Source organism: Diospyros lotus, chromosome 1 (assembly GCF_014633365.1).
Source record: "Diospyros lotus cultivar Yz01 chromosome 1, ASM1463336v1, whole genome shotgun sequence".
Classification (NCBI taxonomy): Eukaryota; Viridiplantae; Streptophyta; class Magnoliopsida; order Ericales; family Ebenaceae; genus Diospyros; species Diospyros lotus.
In genome coordinates, this window is record NC_068338.1 from 32446501 (window position 1) to 32469462 (window position 22962).

General features: G+C 38.4%; 1 protein-coding gene across 1 annotated transcript; it reads left to right on the top strand.

The window, feature by feature from the left end:
• The first annotated feature begins 389 nt into the window (after positions 1-389).
• LOC127800962 (6-phosphofructo-2-kinase/fructose-2,6-bisphosphatase-like) lies at positions 390-21918 on the top strand. The gene is given in 24 exon segments (XM_052336081.1): positions 390-993; positions 1089-1152; positions 1233-1528; positions 2339-2554; positions 3005-3214; positions 3320-3415; positions 3579-3677; positions 3767-3796; positions 9338-9391; positions 9753-9806; positions 9886-9963; positions 10281-10372; positions 10450-10507; positions 10609-10683; positions 13329-13376; positions 15185-15282; positions 17957-18032; positions 19098-19160; positions 19267-19358; positions 21115-21151; positions 21154-21185; positions 21308-21371; positions 21462-21527; positions 21697-21918. Coding segments are annotated over 24 exon segments (2271 nt in total). The 5' UTR covers positions 390-798; the 3' UTR covers positions 21775-21918.
• Positions 21919-22962: the final 1044 nt, after the last annotated feature.

Consider the following 22962-nt stretch of genomic DNA (forward strand, 5'->3'; position numbering starts at 1 on the left):
AAATTGAATTTATTCAAAATTAATAGAATTAATAAATAGATGTTAAAACTAAATAAATCAAAAAATTAAAATTTTTTGAACCAAATAGACCACCTCATTTGCCTCGTGAATTATTGTGGTTAATTTTCCAAATTGATAAGTTGGAAATTAAGTGCGACCTTCCTCAAAACATTTGGGGGGGGAGCAAAATTGATCGAAACTTGCACGAGAGATTGTAGGGGGGTGACATCAACGACCAAGATTTGGCCACTGAGATCGAAGACATCGGATGAGATAGAGGGAGTAAAGGAAATTGAGGAGTTGATGATTTAGGCGTCAATCAATATATATCTTCGAATACAACTTTGTTCAAGAATTATTTATTTTTAAAATCTACATATTCCATGAAACGAGAACCCCTTCAGGATGAGATTCAACGCTAAATCAGCAGGGAGCGGATGTCACTTCTTCCAGCCGAAACGCGTAAACCGCCTCGGCGGCCGCTCGATGCCATCTGGCCCCGGCATCATCCAAAACCGACCCACCCTCTCATCTCACATCGCCCCACCAAACACCAACATCGCCATAACCCATCCGTGCCTAAACGCAAACGAGAAAGACAACTGGCAGTCCAGTCCTTTTCGTTTTCCCCTTGCTTCAATCTCCATCACTCAAATCCTTGCTCTTGCCTATTCACAACTCCTCGTATCGTCGGTCACTTCACTGTCCAGTTGTTGAAACTGTGGAAGAAATTCAGAGAGCTTCTGTAGAGAGAGAGAGAGAGAGAGAGAGAGAGAGAGAGAGAGAGAGAGGGAGGGAATGGGGACTGGTGCATCGAGAAACGCAGACAGTAGCTCTCATGGCATCGACGAGAGAGAAGAGAATCTGGACCAAGCTGGCGGCCAACTTTACGTCTCTCTCGAAATGGAGAACAATTACAAGCTCAAAGCCGAACTCACGCCTCATGTCTACGGCTCCGTCCCTCTCGTCGGCTCCTGGGACTCTTCCAAGGCCGTAAGTTGACTCAACTTTCTACGCCTCCTTTTTCCCTTCCAATTCAGTAACTGTGCTTTCCATGCAATTGTTCTGATTGAGATTCATTGAATTAGCTTTCAATGGAGCGAGAATCGGCCTCAATGTGGGAGTTGAGCTTTGTCGTCCCACCTAATCACGGTAATTTGGTGTTTAAACTAGGGTTTATGATTAGCGTAACTGTGGAGTGCATTGAATCTATTGATTTCTGTTGAATTTAGAGACGTTGGATTTCAAATTCCTTCTGAAGCCGAAGGACAACAATTCGCCGTGCATAGTTGAGGAGGGTCCCAATCGGCAGCTCACTGGGGGGGCCTTGCAAGGCGATGCAAGGTCGGCTTTATTTAGGCTGAATGGGGAAGAGTTCATTGAGTATCAGGTTTTTATAAAGGCCGATAGGGTTTCGCCATTTGATCTTGCGGCTAGTTGGAGGGCATATCTGGAGAACCTCCAGCCTTCCACTGTGCGGGGGATTCCTGATGTTAGCATAAATTCAGGACCTCAGGCAGGCGCTGAGGTACGGAAGTCTTAGAGATGGTGCCACTTTTCATCTTTAAATTGCTATTTAAATTCATTGATATTGTTTTAGGACACAGTTATTTTTTCTGCAAAATGATCACCTTTTGTAGCCCGTGGTCTTTACTATCTATCACTTCTGTAAGTATCTTCTGTTTTTGTTATTTTTTTGTGTTTACATTTGCATGGATACATGTACATGTACATGTTTATACTGGCTCGCCAGCTGAGGTTGGGCAGGCATAAGGACAACAGATGCAATTGTTCTTTCTTTCGTATTAATCTTGATCCCTCCAGAGTTGCTATATCTGTCATGAATGGCAACAAATTTTACCACCTAAAACATTGTGAATCTTATGGTTTGCGTTCAGGGTCCAGGTTCTTCTAAGATCAATTTCGTAAACGTTATGCTCTGTAAAACATTTGGTTGATTCTTTTATGTATACCAAGGATTTTCAGTGTGAAATAGACAGCTCCTGGACTTAGGTTTGAAACAGTAATATATATATTTTCTCTAGCCATGAGAAAGCAAGACTATGATACAAAATAGGGCTCTGCCTAGACAAGTACTTGTTGTAGAAAGAATTTTATCATAAACAATTCTATCTGGTTCTCAAGCTTCTTAATCAAACTGCAGGTTATTGGAGAAGTAGTAGAGAGGACATAGCACCAATTTTTTAGGGTGTAGGGATTATCATTTAACAAAACAAAATTGGCATGTATCAGCAAATTGGTTCCTGTCTCTGCTGGAGAAATTTCAGGTATTTTGACCAATTTTTGGCTTATTGAAAATTCTTTCTTTGCTGTGTAGAATGGCTCTTCGGTGAGTTTGGAGCTTGATCTTGAACATTATGTTGTCCCAGCACCCTCAACGTCTGCAAACTCAGGTTTGGTTTATGCTGCTAACATGACAGAAACTCCGAGGTTGTTGACTCGTACTGGGGTATTTTCCAATTTTGAGGGCTCAAGCATTGCTTCACAATCCAAGGATGGTGGTGTTTCTTCTGATCGACCTGCGACCGTAAAGGTTTATCATTGTGGCTAATATCATATGTACCAGTTGAGAACTTGTGAGCTAGATCAGTATGAGAGGATAACTTTTTTCTTATTTATATTTATTAAGTCTTCCACTTATCGATGATATTTTGATAAAGTGTCCTGCATTTGCACCTGCTGCATGGCCCTATTATCTTTTTCCCTATTCTTTTTACTAAGTTACCTCCATTGGCTTTTGTAAAGGCCCCATTTTAAGTGGCTATTACTTTTTTCTTTTTATCGGGGGGGTGGGGGTGGGTGTGTGATGGTGTTAAATTTAATCATTTAATGTTGCTAAAATTGGGGCTTTATGTCCTGTCATGAATTAGTTTGCTTACCTGTGCTATTGTTATCATTGTTATGATTCTGGCATGCGATCTCAGTCTTACCTTTGGCATCCTTTTGTGCTAGATCTGAATTAAAATATGCTAATTGTATATAGGAGATGGAGGCCATGGTTTCAGATTCTTCTACAGTTTATTCAGGCTTTGACATGGTTGAATCAAAGGCAGCAGGACCGTATTCACCTTTGCAAAAGCAAGATGGTCACAGGGGTCTCTTCGTGGATAGGGGCGTTGGATCTCCCAGGCTAGTTAAGTCGGGTAGTGCAGCTACTTTCAGTATTGATCTGAAACTGGATTCTGAAACTAAGGTTTGTATATTCATATTTCTTTCCTTAAGGACATGCTAGTCACTTGATTACTATTATTATCTGAGTTTTGATTGTTTTTACATTTTTTTCCCTTTTGATTATTAGAATGCAATGCCAGCTGCTGCTGGAGCTGTAGCAGCTGCTGCTGTAGCTGATCAAATGCTTGGACCAAAGGAGGACAGACATCTGGCTATTGTCCTAGTATGCACTTGTTTGGTCTAAATGCTGATTAGTTCAATGGCTGTTTTCTCTTCACTTATTTTAATTGAAGGCTGTTTTGTGTTTGCATATCAGATTTTTTGAAGCAGCTGTGACATCCATTGGGATAGGGTTATAACCATTTCATTTGGTTTTTATATGCTAGGTTGGCTTGCCAGCACGAGGAAAGACTTTCACTGCTGCTAAGCTTACAAGATATCTTCGCTGGCTGGGTCATGACACAAAACACTTCAATGTTGGAAAGGTGATATAAGTTCATTCTTGATTTCTCTTAACACTCTGGAGGTCTTATCAAGGCAACAAGTGGATTAACTATTCTGTTTGTTATAACAGTATCGGCGGCTCAAGCATGGAACTAATCAGGTACATATAGTTGTCTGTGTTTTATTATGTACGAGGAAATTCAGTAAGTATTACAGGTTTTGGAATCTACCTATTTAGTAGTTTAATATCTCCAAACAGACTGAATAAAGATAGTAATTTCTCTCTCTCTAATTGATTGGACTCTTGAACTTTTCACAAAATACTGCAATCACTTTATTTATCTGCCTTTTTTCCTTTGATCTTAAGCAATCAATTTCCTCCTAGGATGTTTTACAAATTGCTTCTATCTGATTCAAGTTGGGGCTTTGTGGTGGTGGTATGCTAGAACCTTGCGAGGGTGCTACTTGAAATTTTCGATTTCTTTGTTGAGGTTGGGGTTCCAGAGCATCTGGAAGTTGTTAAACCAAGTTAAGACAATTGCAACGTTGGTCTTTGCATAAGTACCTGTTGCGAGAAGAACCCAGCTTACCAATTTTTAATTTCTTCATGGCTGTAACTTTTTGTTATTTCCTTACTGCTGTAATTTGTTAGTTTCTCTTGCTGTCATTTTCTGTTAAAGAATTAGTTAGCCTATAGGGCCCACGTGTAATGGTTGGAAAAGGACAAAAAGGTTGGTTGCAATAGAATGAGGGAATAGGATCTACTGTAGCGGGCCTACCCTCCCACTATTGGGTGTATATTCTCTCCAAGGCCCTCTTGGGAGAATCATCATGAAATTGAATTATGAATTTCTTCTACTCTAATCTCTCTCTCTCGTTTCTTTCTTCTCTTTCTATCCTTCTCTGCTCTTGTTCTGTTCTTGAATTCTTCCTAATTCACATCAGAATCAGGAGGACGACCCTATCACAGACAGACCATGACGCCTTGGTATCAGAGCCATCATCGTCGGCTGAGCACTAAGATAAAGACGATGGCAGAGGGAACTCGCATGAAGGCCTTAGAGTCGCAACTGCATCAGTTCAGCTCGATTATGGCCAACACACAAAATTGAACATAGTAGCTAGAGTTAGGAGCCAACCAGAGTCATGAAGCGATTGTAGCGATGGATTGTAAGGTAGATAGTTCCATGGAAGGGCTGGAGCGATGATTAGAAGGCTCTATAATGCGGGTGAGAGAGGACCTGACAGCCCAAATGCAGCAGTTTATGGTAATGTTTGGGCACTAGAACATGGTAAGTTTATCTCCGTTATTTCCTCCTAGAGAGAGAACGGTGCCAATTCTACAAGGGAATAGGAGGGATAGAGAACCGGGTACCTTGGAGGTTGAGGTTGACCCAGAGGAAGAGTTGCAAGGGTTACTGAACTGGGGAAGGAATGTTCCAGTAAATCCCCGCTACCTGGGATTTCCCATGCCTCGGATGGAAATTCCCACATTCGAAGGAGTGAACCCCCGCTGGTGGCTAAGAAAATGTGAAAGGATGTTTGAGTGGTATAACATCCCTTAAGGGCAGAGGGTGTCATTGGCATCCGCCTACTTCAATGAGGTGGTTGATGCTTGGTATCAAGGGTGCATAATCGAGGAGGAATTGTACTTGGGTGGAGTTCTCGGAGAAATTGTGTGAAAAATTTGGAGAAAAGAGCATGGTGGATATCATAGAAGAGTTCAACAAACTCAAACAGATTGAGAGTGTAGAATCCTATCAGATACGTTTTGAAGAGCTAAGGTCTCTCACGATCCAGCACAATCCCCATCTATCAGAAACCTATTTCGTGTCTAGCTATTTAAGTGGACTCAATGAGGAACTTACGCCGATGGTTAAGGTGTTGAGGCCTCAAACTGTGGAACAAGTAGCAGAGTGTGCTCGTCTACAGGAACTGGTGGTGGAGGCTTTATTAAAAAAACAGAGGCAACAAACATGGGTAATGGTGGCTGGAGCCTCTAACATGGGGGGAAAGGGATATGACAGAGAATCAGTGAAGGTTAACAGTGGGAGTAGGAGTGGAATGGGCTCAAGTCCAGTACCATTTGGAGATCAATTGAGGGAATAAAGGAGGTTAGCTGGCCTCTATTTCCACTGTGGGGATAAATACCACATCGGGCATCAGTGCAAAAGACAGATTCTCCTACTAGAAGGGAATGAAGAGAAGGAAGTAGAACAGATAGAGGAAGTGGATTATGAGGTTACTGAGGAAGAAGATAATGACGAGATTTCCATTCACGCCTTGAAGGGAGTAGCTAACAGCAAAATCTTTAAGGTGGAGGGACAAGTCAAGGGAGGCAATCTCATGATCCTAATCAACAGTAGGAGTACCCACAACTTTCTTGATGAAAGCACGGCCAGACGGATGAAGTGTTCATTCTCAGGAACACCTCCCTTGAGTGTGAGTGGCCAATGGCCAAAAGGTGTTGAGCAGATCATCCTGCAACAACTTTTTGCTAGGAGATGCAGGGAGAGAAGTTTGAGGCAGATTTGAGATTGCTACAGTTGGGGGGTTGTGATGTGGTTCTTGGAGTGGATTGGATGAAGGGAGTAAGCCTCATTAGCTTTGATTTTAACAAGATGGAGGTATCATTTGAGAAGGAAGGGAGGAGGATGACATTATCTAGGGATAAGGAGACTGGAACTTGTAAGATGATCTCTGGAAAAAGGCTACAGAGGGTTTTCAAGGGAAGGTGGAATCAGTTGGTACAATTTTTCTCAATGGTGGCCATAGAGGAAGAATCGGAAGATCAGATGATGCAGGGTGAGATAGGCCTTACTGTCAGCACACCCTAGGGAAGTCCAGGCTAGGTACACTACTTAGAGATTATTAATAAACTGCTGGTAGAATATGAGGATCTTTTTATTGAATCTAAATCCCTGCCCCCAACCAGATTGTTTGATCATTCAATCCATTTAAAACCCAATATGGAACTTGTTAATAGTATATCCTATCGTTACCCCCCAGATCAAAAGAATGAGATTGAGAAGATGGTTAGGGACATGCTTCAACAATCCATCATTCGATCTAGCCAAAGTCCTTTTGCTTCTCCAGTCCTATTAGTTAAAAAAAAAAGATGGATCATGGCGATTTTGTGTGGACTATCGCTAACTTAATGTCATGACCATGAAGGATAAGTTTCCTATACCCTTTGGATTATCGTCCTTGCGCGGTCCCCCGCTACTCGTGCCCTCGATTTCGACATATGAGGTAAATCGCAAGTGGAGGCTTTGTCTCATTGTGCAGGGCAAAGAATCGAACCCATGACTTATTGGTCCGAATCTCAACTTATCATGGCCCAACCACTTGACTTGTGCTCTAGGGTAAGTTTTCTATACCCTTGGTGGAGGACCTTTTGGATGAACTTCATCATGCTCAATACTTCTCTAAGCTGGATTTGCGTTCGGGTTATCACCAAATTAGGACAAAACCCAAAGATATCTATAAAACAGCTTTTAGGACACACCATAGGCACTTTGAATTCTTAGTGATGTCATTTGGGCTCACCAATACCCCAGCTACTTTCCAATCCCTCATGAACAGAATTTTTGAACCCCATATTCGAAAATTTATACTTGTATTCTTTGATGACATACTTATCTATAGCCCTACCTTTTACTAACACTTGATTCATCTTAGAACCACCCTTGATATCCTCAGATCTAACCAGCTCTTTATTAAGAAATCTAAGTGTGCATTTGGTCAAGGACAAGTGGAGTATTTGGGGCACATTATATCAAAGGAAAGAGTTAGCACCGACCCAAAGAAGGTAGAAGCTATGATAACTTGGCCAAGGCCGACCTCTGTGAGGACCCTAAGGGGATTTCTAGGATTAACTGGATACTACCACCAGTTTGTACAAAACTATGGAACCATTAGCAAACCTCTAACCGAGTTGCTGAAGAAAGGGGGGATCAGCTGGGGTACTATAACAAAAGAGGCTTTTGAGAGGTTGAAAGAAGCCATGAGTAAGGTACCGGTATTGGGACTACCAGATTTCACTAAATCCTTTGTGCTAGAAACAAATGCAAGTGGGACTGGTATTGGAGCAGTATTGGTACAGGAGGGAAGACTGTTGGCATTCCTAAGCTAGGTCTTGAGCCCTAAACATCAAGGGCTCAGCATATATGAGAAAGAATTCATAGTGGTAGTATTAATGGTAGTGGACAGATGGAGGCATTACCTGGAAAGAGGTAGGTTTGTGATCAAGACCGATCACGAAAGTTTGAAGTTTCTATTGCAACAAAATTTCAAACCCAATTGTAGAAGAAGGGAATGGCCAAGTTAATGGGTTTGGATTACTCAATCCAATATAAGAAGGGCAAGGAAAATAGGGCAGCGGATGCATTGTCGAGGTGTCATGAAGAAGGCAGTAATGTTGCGGTAGAAACTTCAAACTTTCATGATCGGTCTTGATCACAAACCTACCTCTTTCCAGGTAATGCCTCGACAGCTGAAATAGGAGTTGGCATTTGCTCAGAATCGAATGAAGTAAGTAGTGGATCGGAGAAGGACTGATCGAGAGTTTACAGTGGGAGAGAAGGTATATCTGAGGCTGAAACACTCCCATCTTAAATCAATCACACGAGGGCAGGTATCTAAGCTTAGCCCCCGATATTATGGGCCCTTTACTATATTGGCTAAGGTGGGAAAGGTGGCCTACCGGTTGCAACTTCCTGAAGAGTTCCAAATTCACCCAGTTTTTCACATCTCTCTCTTGAAGAGGGCAGTGGGTAATGAACCAATGAATCCAACATTGCCTTCTCTTCCTGAGGAAGGGAATAGGGTGGAAGAGCTGGAGGCTATACTAGACAGAGGGTATTTTACAGTCAAGGAGCCCCACTCATTCAAGTGTTAGTAAAATGGAAGGAAGGATCAACAGAGAACAACTCCTAGGAATACTTGCCTGATTTACTCAAACAGTTTCCGAGAGTTGCCAGCCTCCTCATGATTTTTTGAGGATAAGAAATCTGTTAAGGGGGGGAGAATTGTCACGAGAAGAACCCAGCTTACCAATTTTTAATCTCTTCATGGCTATAACTTTTTGTTATTTCCTTACTGTTGTAATTTGTTAGTTTCTCTTGCTGTCATTTTCTGTTAAAGAATTAGTTAGCCTATAGGGCCCACGTGTAATGGCTGGAAAAGGACAAAAATGTTGGTTGCAACAGAATGAGGGAATAGGATCTGCTGTAGCAGGTCTACCCTCCCACTGTTGGGTGTATATTCTCTCCAAGGCCCTCTTGGGAGAATCATCGTGAAATTGAATTATGAATTTCTTCTACTCTAATCTCTCTCTCTCTCACATTCTCTCTCTCTCTCTCTCTCTCTCTCTCTCTCTCCCGTGACATTACCAAACAAGAAAAGTGAAAATATAAGAAATTTGGCATGTGATGATGCCTTTTATTTTATCGACATGACCATACATTTTTGCGTGAAAAACTGAAGCAGAAGGTTTCTTATGGGCACTCAGCAGATAACCACCAATAACTTTTCATTGGTATCTCTTTGTAAGCAGGCTGTGTATGATATCCATGTCTTTGCCTGACATTGAACTCCACACGGTGATTGCATGTTGAAGCTGGTTTTGTTTAGAAGTATGTTATGTGGCTTTTATTTTTATCCTTATTAGTCTTGAGAGATCATAGATTTTTGTTTGCAGTCTGCTGATTTTTTCCGAGGTGACAATCCAGAAGGTATGGAGGCGCGCAATGAGGTGAATTTTTGCTAATTATACTTATTTAAGTTGTCAAATAAGAAATGTACTTCCTGAGTCCGCAAAAATTCTTTTGGGGGTTAATAATCTTTTTATTGTGACTTGGTCACATATGGAAGTATGTGATTCATTTCCTGCAATTCCTTCACTTTGCTTTATTTTTTATGCTTTAATCATTTATAGAAAACCTCAAATTGCTTATTTTATCCCACTACTAGACAGCAAATTGACATATGGCCAGTGCCGTAACTGCTACTCTTTTTTCTTTTTCTTTTAGCTTGGATGGTTATATTACATTTGACTTGTACACTGTATTAACTTTTTTCTTTGCACATAGTTTTAATACATCGCGTGGTACTAGGTAGCAGCTCTGGCAATGGATGATATGATAGCTTGGATGCAGGAAGGCGGCCAGGTAAGTTATTGTATTTTATAGACATTGCACCTTAGTTATACCTTTCTCTCTTCTAATTGGTTGTTATAATTAACTGCAGGTGGGGATATTTGATGCCACAAACAGCACCAGCAAACGGAGAAATATGCTTATGAAAATGGCTGAAGGAAAATGCAAGGTACATGCTCATTTAGTTTTCAGCATACCTAAGAATTCTCAAAGGATGAAATTTTTGGGTATGTCCAGACCATCACATCTGCTGCACAGACAACCTGAATGACCTCACCTCTCAAGTCTTCCTATATGAAATATCTTATCTTGTAAAATTGGCATGAATTAACTATTTGCACAGCAAAAATTATAATTTGTTAACAACCTGAATATAGTTGTTTGTTGCTAAATTAGTATTATTTGGATTTTTACTCTATTGACATGTTGATGTAGCCTTTAATCCCTAAATAATGCCTGATACATGGCATGTGCTTGTCCTTGCAGATTATCTTTTTGGAGACGATATGCAATGATGAACGCATCATTGAAAGAAATATACGTCTTAAAATCCAGCAAAGCCCTGATTATGCCGAAGAGTATGGCTGTTTGCACTTATGAGGAAGTTCTTTCTCAGTTTGCATTTCTTTTCTTAGTAAATAATGTTTCCCTTCAGGCCAGACTTTGAAGCTGGATATCGAGACTTCAAAAAGCGACTAGAAAATTATGAGAAAGTAGTTGTCTGAACTTATGCTTCTGATAGTTATTCTTCTGGAATTTTAAGCATTGACAAATATTTATTATTTCAAGATAATAAATTTTATGCATGTTACAGGTTTATGAGCCAGTTGAAGAAGGGTCATACATTAAAATGATTGATATGGTCAGTGGCCAAGGTGGACAAATACAAGTAGGCTGAGCTTATTTTTTGTTAATTATTGTTTCCTGTGTTAATTTTATTTTCTTATCTGCGTAGATCTGAATGATTAATCTAGTTGTCTTGGAATTGGAGGATGTTAAAAGCAGTCTTCTGTTTCTATAAAATATCATGTTACTTGTAAACTATTGCCATTAATTGGATACTTGTCCACAAATTTGAGCTGGTTATGGATCTGACCATGTCATGGTAAAAAATGACATACTTCTTAAGTTAAGTCATCTGATTGCTCTTTCTTTTATAATGATAAGGAGGAGTATCCTCTGCTCATTTTGTGGACATTAAATGAGTAATTGTTGAATATAAGGGTTGTATCAGGAAGATTAATACATTTATGATTCACTCATTAAAGAATTTTTTTATTACAAGAACTTCTGCCAACATTTGATCTCTCTCTCTCTCTCCCCCCCATTAAGTTTGTCTACAATTATTTATTCTAAATTGTGCTAGCCTATGTCTCAAAATTATTTATTCTAAATTGTTCTAGCTTAAATTCTTGTGGCAAAAAATGCATGATTAGGACTTGATTGGAAAATATCATAGTGGAAAATATCATAGAAGATACTGGGGGAAGCTTGTGTGTTGGTTGATTTACTTCTTTTAGTTTAAGATAGAGGTGAAACTTAGAGTGCAAAGGTCTTATAGTAAGCATTTCACTTTTGGATAGTCTGGAAACCTATCAAGTTCAACTTGTGGCTTATAATTACGAGTAAGATTGATTTATGTTTCTAGAGCAGCAGTTTGATTGTTTGAATCAAACTGGGGATATGGACATTTTGGACAATGAGTTGGAGATGGGGGAATCTTGTTGATGAAGAATGAGACTAACAGAGATAAAAGCAACAGGGATGGCAATTAGGCTCAAGAGAGTGGTATGGTCTTGCCTTTGGTTTGAGCCTTCAGAAAGTGTGCATGAAGGCATGAGGAGTTCTGTATTTATATCCTTGGGGACCATAGAGTTTCACTCGATCTAATTTTGATATACTGAGTCATGGATGAGGCAAAAAAACTGTTATATCAATTAATGTTAGTGAATGCTGAGTTTCAAGCCAATGGAGTGCCAACACTTTAGGTTCCCCTGTGCGCGCGCATTGGCGGGGAGGAGGGGGGAGATTAAGTGCTTATTGAGATAATAGATGAATGAAATATGAAAATTTTATGAATTATTACAAGTATGTGAAGTGATAATTTGATTTTAACCAATTCCAATGCCTATTCTTGATCTCTAGACTAACTGGACTTCCATGACGAAATATAATTCTCTTTGATAACAATGATGCACTAAGACAAATAAATCATGACAGAATAGGAAGCTAATTTTTGAGCCACTCTGCAAAGGGATCACTGAATCAACTTTCTTGTCTGTATTGTGATTGTGAACCCATATTTTAACTTGAGCAAATCCCTACTGTGGTAGTTAAGAGTCTCAAAAGAAGGATCTCCCCTCCTTGAGGACATGAAAAACATATCTTATGCTCCCAATGCTCCTTATCTCATCATTGAGCTATGTAGCTCCTTCTTGGGATGGGCTGGCTCTCTAATTCAAGACATGATTATTTGCTCCTAGTTAAGCAATCTGCCTTAGTTTTGTCAGCTTCACCTATGCAGAAAGGTGGCGGATGTTGCCTGTCAGTTTGGGATCAAATGCAGGCTTTGTGTCTGAGAGTAGTCTTGACCTTTATCATGTCAACATATGAGTCCCTTGGTCTTTAGATAGACGGGGATGTCTCAGTTGATACTCTGTGCATTCCCTCATTGCCAAAGTAATGTTCTCTTGCTACATCATATTTTATGAACAATGTTTTTTTTTTTTTTTTCTCTGTTCAAGGGAATTCTCTAATCCCTATATTTCATCCTGTAGTCTGAAATTAAATTGAGTGGTTTAAAATGTAATGGACCTTTGGTTTGTTCACATATCTTCACCATGTAATTTGCTGTATGTTGTTTCCAGTTTCTATTGAGGTTTAGTTGCTTCCAACTTGCATATTTGAAAATATTATATGTTCTTTTTGTGATCCTACATTTTTTGTGATGTATACTTATTATAGTCAAGTAGAGGAGAACATTACTTTATGTGTGTTTGTGTCTGGTTATATGTGGCTTGATGAGGCAACTGCATGGGCACTAGAAAGCTTTCCACTTGATGTTTCTGTACTTGTTGGTGGTAAGGGAAATATGTGTTGGATATTGCCGTTGTTGCCTGCACCTGCATATTACTTAACTAAAAGAAACTCTGATCAATAAACTATAATCCCTAAACCTTTAAGCAAAAAATATCAAACCAGAATTTAAACAAAGCCACAAACATTAGGCACCAACTAGACCCCTGAGCCTAAACTCTTAAGCAATCCTTTCCTATTCCCTACAAAAACCCTAAATCCTTAATGATAGGAAACAAAACACTAAGCTCTGATGCTTTCTGAATTGGAATGATAATTTTTGTAAATAAGCTTCTTAGTTTCTCTCTAATGTATGAAATACTTTACCTTCTATGTATTTTTGGTCTTTACTGAAAATTCTCGCTGTATGGTTTTGTAAGCTTTGCTCCACTTTCAAGTGGGATACCATTTAGAGATGTATATGATGAGGCCTGATCTTTCTAGAACACTTTTTTCCAGGTAAACAATATTAGTGGCTATCTTCCTGGAAGGATTGTTTTCTTCTTGGTATGTTGCCCCTTATTTTAAAACCTGATATTTGCCTTGAATGTGTTAAGCTTTTTTTTTTGGTTTTCCTATTGCCTTTTTTCTTGATTATTTCTTTGCAATTTCATTTCATTGATTAACCAAGGCTTCCTATGTCAGCTAATTTGCAATAAGAGATTTCATAAACCTCGAAACCATGCCCCCATTTAGCTTAATGGAATGATAATGAAAGCAGGACTTTCTCTCTCTCTCTCTCTCTCTTTCTCTTTCTCTCTCTCCCCACCTATTTCTTTCTTTCTTTTTTCCCAGTTGGCAGTGATGGTTAAGCACATATAGAAAGGCGGCCTCCTAATATCACGAGCTTACAAAGTTTGATTGACTTGTATAGGAAGTGTTGGCATGGAGAACATGGATACAGCATGACTACTGACATTAGATATGACAATTTGAAAAAAAGAAGGATATGGATGCAGGCATACAGGAAAATGACAATATCTTATATGATTATTTTAGTAATGTTAATGAACATAATAACCAAAAGGCACTAAAAAAATGAAAGAATTATCACTAATCCAATATGAAGATATCTATAATCTCAAGATATAAAAGTATTGAAATAACACCACTAATCTAGCATAAATACAACAAAATCCGTAATAATGATGACATAATAGTTCAAAATGCAAAAGAAAATATTTTTTCTGAGTTGTTAATAGACTCAACATTTATGTTTCTTTTTCTTATTCCTCAAAAAATTTTTACTGTGAAAAATGTTCTAAAAACTTATTAAAAATCTTGCCATGGCCTCAGGGATGTTGCAAGTCCAATCCATAGGCATGTAAGTTCTAAATATGTTCAAAAATAAAAATAATACTAAAAATCTTAGGACATGCAGTTTGGGGTGTATGAAACTTATCTTTGTGTCTCTGGCAAGTGTACGTGACGTACACATGTTGGACAGTGTATGACGCTCAATATGAAGTGCCCTTGCTTCCTAGTGTGTATTGTGGGGGTGTCATGTCAAACCATTGGCCTTGGGTTATTGTGGTACTACAGAAGCAATCCTCATCCTACTGCCAAATATGTTTCAATCCTTGACCTGAATAAGAAATCCTCTCCTCATGAGCAATCATTTCTAGACAAACATGTTACTACTCAAACTTACTTGTTATGTCTATTGAACATAGGTGGATTGTAAAAGGGGCGGGGCCTCCCCAATCTTTCAAACTTTTCCTATGTGGTATGGACTCTCAGCTAGTTTATAGAATTTATTTATAGTTTTTGCAAGGGTGGCCATCCCATATTTGATACCAAGGAAAAAATAATTGTGAAACTATGTATGAATAAGACCCAAATCTGGCCAACTTCCCTTTATTTATATATTAACTATTCTCCCCCCCCCCCCCTCAAACACCACACACCAAGACAAATAATGTCCCCCTCCACCTATGCTATTGGAATATTTACTTGTATGTGTCTCAAGTTATTTGGTTGTTGAATTAAATTATGGGGAAATGCATTTTAATTTAGCTTATGGTTAAGGTGCTCTTGTCATAAGTATAAACAAACTCATCCTTTGAATGAGGCATCTAATTGCAATAATACTTGATATGCTTACAGAGTATTAGAGTGGCATAAATTTTAAGGTTTCTTATACATCATACTCAAGGCCTAGTTAAGTTGAGGTGTTAGTAGATACTACCTGTCACTGCATTAAGATGCCTACTCAAGTGATGAAGATACCTTTTTTTCCCTGGTTTTTTAACAACAGATCTGCTGTTAATATGAATATTTGACATGGTACATGAATTGTCATAATTTTTTTGCAGGTGAATACACATCTCACACCCCGTCCAATTTTACTTACAAGGCATGGAGAAAGTCGAGATAATGTTAGAGGCAGAATTGGGGGTGACTCTAGTTTGAGGTTTGTTGTTCATTTGGTCAAAGTGATCTTTGGAAAGTTTTGAAAGTGCCTGATCAAAATCAGATCACTGAAAGATTGCTTCTAAAAGTTTTATGTTTTTTCTTGGGCAGTATAGAACTGATGGTTATTGATTTGACAATTTGGTGAATGATACGCTTAAGGAGTGTTAAATTCATCAGATAAGAGTGGAACCTGGAGATTTAGTTGGGCAATTGCTGGGGTAGGCTCTGGATAAAGAAACATATTTCAGTGGTTCCCCTTTGGAATAGTGCAACAGTGTGTAATGGGAATATAGAGGCCTGTACTTATAGGTAAGGCATAGATAGGTGAAGGTCTTATATGCAATTCTAGCGGGCTGTTAGAATCCTACGTGCTCCCCAGTTCCCACATGCCAGAGCTTGACATGCAGCTCAAGGAACCAAAGATGATAGAAGGATCTCTCTCTCTCTCTCTCTCTCTATATATATATATATATATATATCTTGTGAATTTGTGGTCCTCAAGATTCAGTAGCTTGATGCCTGTTCATAAGATTGCCAATTATGCCTCTGCTAATAGGTCAATGCTACGTTTCTAACTGCTTTTTCTCAGATCTATTTAGTTTTCAACCTATTAGAAGAATGGGATGTGTTTTTGCAGGGAGTCCTACATTCAGAATGCCAATAGCTTGTGTTGATTCCAAATGTATTGTTAATGACATGTGGCGTTGTCAAATGGGAACTGTAAATGCCTCTTAGTTATGTCCTCTTTTAAGTTTATTAGTTTTGAATAATGCCATTCATAGGCACTTGGCTAAAGATTGTCCAACTGGCACATTTGCCTTGAGACAACTCGGTAAAAATAGTTGAGTGTGACTGATGCTCACTGTACTCTGACCTAGGGGGTTTATTCTCGTTGGAGGGCTTATTCCTTGCATCTGTGGTCAGAATACTATCATTTTGGTAAGATCTTATCTTTGTGGCTACTTCCCCATAGCAAGAGAGCCTTAGCATCCCAGATTTATGCCCGCTGTGGACTTGGCTCACCTAAGTTAGTTCGGTATGCTACCCCTTACCTTTTAAGCTGCTTCACATTTATAGGTTGAGGGAACAACTCTCACTATATAGTACGTTTTGAACTCTTAACAAAGAAGCTAAAAGGTGTTCCTACATGAAGCTACTTGGTGTCTTCTGGCCTGATGGTCTAGGCTGAAGGCTTATCTCAGGTATTATGGCTTTGATTCAAGATCAGTCATAGGGAGAGATTTTCAGTCATTGGAGTGGCTTCCCTCACAGAGGCTGGACCAACCTTAGAGTGCCACCTGGCAGTTTAGAGAGTACATTCACTTTAAAAACGAGTGCTTGATATGTAGTGAGTCAATGAACTTTTATGAACAGAAATTTTGGGTTAGTGATGCACATTTGTACTGTCATTTTGCAGAAATCCTGTCCCTATATCCTCTTGATTGTTATCATCTCTCTCTACCCTGTTACCTTGGTTGCATCAAGTAGCTGAGCATGTATGTTCTGGAGTAACCTTGCCTCTTTAGAAAGGACAGTTACAAAGCTATAACAAAGAGGGCATGATTGCATGAAAACACATTTACATATACATGGACACGGATTTTAAGTAGCAAATGAAGTTAAAGAAGCAAATAGGCAGAAAGGAAGGAAATGGCAACTGCTGTTTGTTACTAGCATAATTACCATCATGGAGTATGGCTACTGGAGATGGTAGTGGACTATGCTAAAAGAATTCCATTCAAAGCCTGATGTTTCTCACAAGGACAACTATGTGCTGAATGCCTTAGAGCACTCTAGATATGTTAAAACCCTTCAGCATCCTACTTTGTGAAGTTCTCTAGGACTTCCTTTTTGTTATCAATCTTAAAAATCAAATAGGTAATTGGATGTGAAATATCATCTTATTTTAGACCCTTAGAACATTGATGCAGCACATTCTGTATGATATTCTATGAAGATATCAGATCAGAGTAGTGAAATGGGAGTTTTGGTGATATGAGAGCCAAGAGGATCAAACCTGGTTATGATTCAATTAGAGGTTTGTGATTTGAGTCTAAACCGACAATGAGCATTGTTGCAGTCATTTAAGAAGTATATCATATTCAGTGAGATGTTCATGTTGAACCAATGGGGCTTATTTGAATTGTTATCAACCAATATTTGTGGGACACATTTTTATGCAAATGATAGTCAAGCGGTGGAGAAAAATTTGGTGGTGCTGTGTCATAATACATGCTTGTAATTTCATGAAGGCAAAGAAGGTTCATGTTGAACATGAAGCTATTAACTGAAAATCCAATATCTGATGACTGACATGACATTTCAAGTGAATATCATGTATGCACAAAAATTTGTGTCTTGATATCGTCAACCATTTGAGATCTTCAATAATTTACTTTATTTTCTCACACATCCTTGTCCGTTGTAGTAAAATTCTTTTAGGAATCAATATCAAGTATATCTGTTATTCATAGGTTGTAGCAATTTTATGTTAGCTTTCTATTCTTCAGTATACCTATCTTCTGTCCTCAACTGATTGTTTTCTGGACCTAGATTTGGTTCTCTTGTGCTAGATTTATTTATTTTTGTTGCTTTATTCAACTTAATTCACTCGTTTGAGTTAAATATGAATGATTCTGTGCTAGTTGTTCTAATTTGAAACCTGTCTACAGTGATACTGGAGAGACTTATGCAAAGAAACTTGCTAATTTTGTGGAAAAGCGACTGAAAAATGAACGGGCTGCTTCTGTAAGCATTGCAACACTTGTTTTATTCATGGTGCCATTATTATGTAAAATTGTTCTCTATATGTTTTATTCACAGTGCCATTATTGGGGAACCTGTGTTGTATTATTATTGTTATGATAACCACAAGAAATTATGGATCTGAGTAATTTCTGTAACTTTTCTTCCCAATCAAGAGGCTGATATAAAGAATGATGGATTGCTGATGATTGATTTGATTCAAATACCCAGGTTTTCTCCCTTCTACCATATGAAAAAAAAAAAAAAGACTTGTGTATTCTCTGGACAAATCATGGCAACAGAGTCTCTTCCCATTATGATGGGGGTGTGAAGCCTGTTTCAAGTTAGGATTCATCCCCACCTGTAATAAAACCCCAAGCAAAGGAAAGTATAAAAGCTCAAATAAAATTAAGAGCTCTGGGATCTTAAAGTGGTGTTTGATAAAATAAACAATACTAATTCTTATTATCTTCTTTTGTGTCCTACATCACTTTTGACTTATAAAATCTTTCTAGCTACATCACTTTGACTTATAAAATCTTTCTAGATAATAAAAATAACTAAGGACCCAATATGATAGCTTGACCTGCCATAACTTAACTCTAGTAGATCTTTGGAATTACAGCAGTACCCTCAACTCTAAATTCAAATAAATAAGACATAAAGACCACTCAAGAACTCCCAAGATAATATTGAATTGAGATGCCCTGAACTTGATTTGAATGTCAATTGCCAGTTGTTGAATTGAATTTGTTTTAAAGGTTACCATTTTCTTTTAGGGTTTCTTCGAGCTCCCCACCTAGTGGGATTAAGTTTTGGTATGTTGTTGTAGTGTTTCTTTGAGCTTCTTTTGAAATGGCATCAGGTATGTTACGTCTGTGAGGCTGGAATGGTATTTGTATGTAGTGCTTAATTTTGTTCACTGAAAGTGAGATATATTGCAATCACCACGCCAGGGTACAATCATATTATTTTGAAAAGCCATCCTGATTTATATTTCTAAACAAGAATTTAATGACTAAAATTCCGGGGGTTCTGATAGCCTTGTGTGGTTTCTCCTGTGGCTAGATATGGACTAGCACATTGCAGAGAACAATTCTGACAGCAAATTCAATTGTTGGATTCCCAAAGGTAAGTGTGGAGCCGGAAAAATATATCTTTTTCTCTAATGTCCAAGGATACAAGGAGATTGTTCTTACCTAGTCCAGTAGGAAACTCACTTCTTTGAATTTTGCAGATACAATGGCGTGCCCTAGATGAGATAAATGCTGGAGTATGTGATGGAATGACATATGAGGAAATAAAGAAGAACATGCCTGAGGAGTATGAGTATGTTGCAATTCTTATGGCTTTGAAGGAATTGAATCTATGTGATTCTCTAATTATTTGGATGTGGATAAGATCGGATAATGTAATACCAAGAACATGGAATATGGTAGAGAAGAACTGCTGTAGATGGCTTTCTCTAGAACTTAAGTGTGGAAATTAGCATGTAGTCTTGATTTAAAGGTGTTGGGATAAATAATAGAATGGTATTAGCCCCAAGGGGCAGCTCAACTGGTGATGGAGTGGAAAGAACTTTGAGTTGATCCGAGGTTCTAAACCATGGAAGCACCAAGTGAAGGCTATTTCTTGGGCCTACAACGGCCACTCTCTGGGTGGAGTTTTACCCAGTCTATGTGCAGGTTAGTGTGCATGAATCTTTAGGGGACTAATTGGTCGAAGCCCGGATTGCCTGCATTACCCAAAAAAAAGAAAAAGTAAAAAGAAAAGTATAGAATGGTACTAGAAGTTGAGTTTTTGTTGTTGCCCTTTTCTTGTCTTGTTCTAAACTGTTATACTTCAGTATCAATCTGTAGATGGATACTAAATGGTAATTCATTGTCATGTTTCATCATTCTGAAATACATAAACGTGTATTCTAGGCACTGGGGCTGGACATGTAATAAGATTGTGTTGTACCCTAGTGAAGTGTCATGGTGCAGTCCACATAAATGTGGTACTTTGAGCTTTTATAACAAACAAGCGCCACGTGTCCTGTGATTTTATGATGCCAACAAATTGTAGTTCGTATAATTATTTGGAATATGTTTGTGTTAGTTTATACAAATTACAACATTGCCTTTTAATTCTGAAATTGTACCATCCATAAACGCTTTTATGTCATTCTACCTGTCATTTTAAATGAGTATTTAAATATGGCCATGCCTTGGATGATACCATTGTCTGATTTTTATGATGTGAAAGAAGATAATAAAATTTATATGCAGTATTGTTATTTGATAAAACTAATAATCAGAATTAGAAATTAGACTGGTAGAGTTTCCAAAGTTCTATCTTAAAAAAATTATTAAATACTAAAATTAGCAGGTCACCTTTGAGCGGGGTTAAAAAGGTTGGTCCTGTGACTTAGGGGTCTGAGGATCAAACCTCCACATATATAGATTTTGTTGCATACGTCCGATCCTTGCTAAATCCCCTAATGATAAAGAGTCTTTGTGAGCGTCTTTTGCTAAATTAATGGTGATTGGGTATATTTAAAATATGTTGATAAGCCTTAATAAGACAAATAAAGTTCTCTCTTTGAAAATTTAATTAGATACTAAAATTTTGTGGGTGAATGCATGCACCTAAAGTTGATTTGTTTAAGCTTCATACTGGATGATGCTGTTTTTTTTTTTTTTGGTTTGGGGGGGGGGGGGGGGGGGGGGGGGGGGTTAGATGGTAGATCTTTGCATGAAGTGCATCAGATATTTAGATAATTCATGTATATCATCTAGTCCTGGAATTCAAATATTATAAGTATGTAAAGATAGGCCCTGAAAAGTATTGAATACCGGATATATATTTAACAAAGTTTTATATTGCAGTGAGAACTTCTACATTGTTAGTTTCGTTACTCTTTACATTGTTCTTATTTTCCATATCAGTGATCTTTGGAGTTGGCCTGGTAGCATTTTTTCTTTTTCCTGTTGCCATATTTTTAGATTTGCAAATTTTAAATTCTTTCCAATCACAAAAAACTTGTATACGTTATTCAGTATAGATTTTGTCCTTACTCTAAAAAAAATTAATTGTATTACAGGTCACGTAGAAAGGACAAGTTGAGGTATCGGTATCCTCTCGTGGAGAATCGTATCTGGATGTAATCCAAAGGTTCTATTATCTGAAGTCTGAATCATAATCCTGTTTTACGGCTGATATCAATTATTTCACTACGTACCCATCAATTCGTGCATAGCTATATTCATTACAATTAACTGCCAACCAAATTGCAGGCTGGAGCCAGTAATCATTGAGCTTGAGAGACAGCGTGCCCCTGTTGTGGTTATATCTCACCAGGTTCTACACAATACGCCATTACAATTTGATTATTTTAAAAAGCACATGCAAATTAATTCTCTGTTTGTTGTGCTTGTGTTATTCCTGCAGGCGGTATTGAGGGCACTGTATGCTTATTTTGCTGACAGGCCTTTGAAAGAAGTTCCACATATTGAGGTAAGTCATAAATACCTAATAGATGATGAATCATTGTGAATTTGTTATTTACATTTGTGGTCTCTACCATCATTCAGCTTTTTTTGATTAATTCCCAGTTACATAGATAGGAAAGCAACTATGGCCTTTTGGGTTTGAACTGTTGACAAATTAGCCGTGCAATTTTCAGATGCCACTTCACACAATTATAGAGATACAAATGGGTGTTACTGGTGTCCAAGAGAAAAGGTACAAACTCATGGACTGAACTTTACAAATGTGTAAGTTGCTAACTGGAACTACGAAGGCTTATTCATCATTCGAGTTAATTTTCCTTCATTAACGTGGTGTGATAATAGCAGGAATCTGTCACTTGTAAGATCAATGATCAATCATCAATCAAATTCTTTTCTGCTATCGAGCTACATTCATTTTCCTCTGTATCTAATCAAGCAGTCTCTTGCCCTTCCTTTCTATCCCATTTCTTCTTTCCCTTCTTCTTTGGGAAAGTTGCATTTGATGCTGCCTTAAATTAACATCTCCAATTAATTCTCCATCAATAATTTGTATAATTTCTTGTAGGTTGTTCGGTTTCAGCTCATGAACTTACTAATAAAATTATTAGGATTTCTTATTAGGAGCTAATCATCAATAAAAGAGCTGCAAGAATATTCTGACATTAACTCCCCACGCCACAGCCCTAGTAACCCGCACCATCACCATATCATTTGATTTGATCCATCTCAAATCAATTCAAGCTGTTTAGTTTTAGCAGTGTTAGGTACGGCAGGCAAGGTGCCTAATCCATGGCCGCGTGGACCCAATCCTAGACCGGGGGGGGGGGGGGGGGGGGGGGGGTGGTTCCAAATTCTAGTATTTAATAAACAACACATATCCTGTTTGTATTGTACTAGGGTCGATTACATGAATTTTAATATTTAATAAATTTAATTTTAATAAATAATTAACTTTTAACGTAGAATTTCAATGAATAAATTAGTCTCCACTGTCCATCTAAGAAAGCCCTGCAATTCGGGCACCTGTTCTCTCTCTGTTTGGTAGCGTGACACTGCCCCTAAAACTACGTCAGAGCCACAGAAGTCACGAGCCTCTGCCTAGCACCCCTAAAGTTTGGTCCTTTTGCACAATACTGGCAGGAAAACTGCAAAAATTTGTATCTCTAAACTCCAATTAGCGGTACTACTCTTTAGTTTAATAATAATATTGTTGGTGTTGGTGGTGGTGCTAGGGTTAGATCTATGGTCTTCAAAACCAGTCAAAAAGGTCCCCTCCCTCTCTCTCTCTCCCACTTCACATGGGACCCCTGAAGAAGATAATAACTCTGCAATACAAGTCTGGGACGGGGACCCCCTTCGCCGTTGCAAAACAACCATAAATAAGAAAACCCAGATTGTATTGTTTTGGCATTGGGATCTTCTCCCACCCACCAAAATAT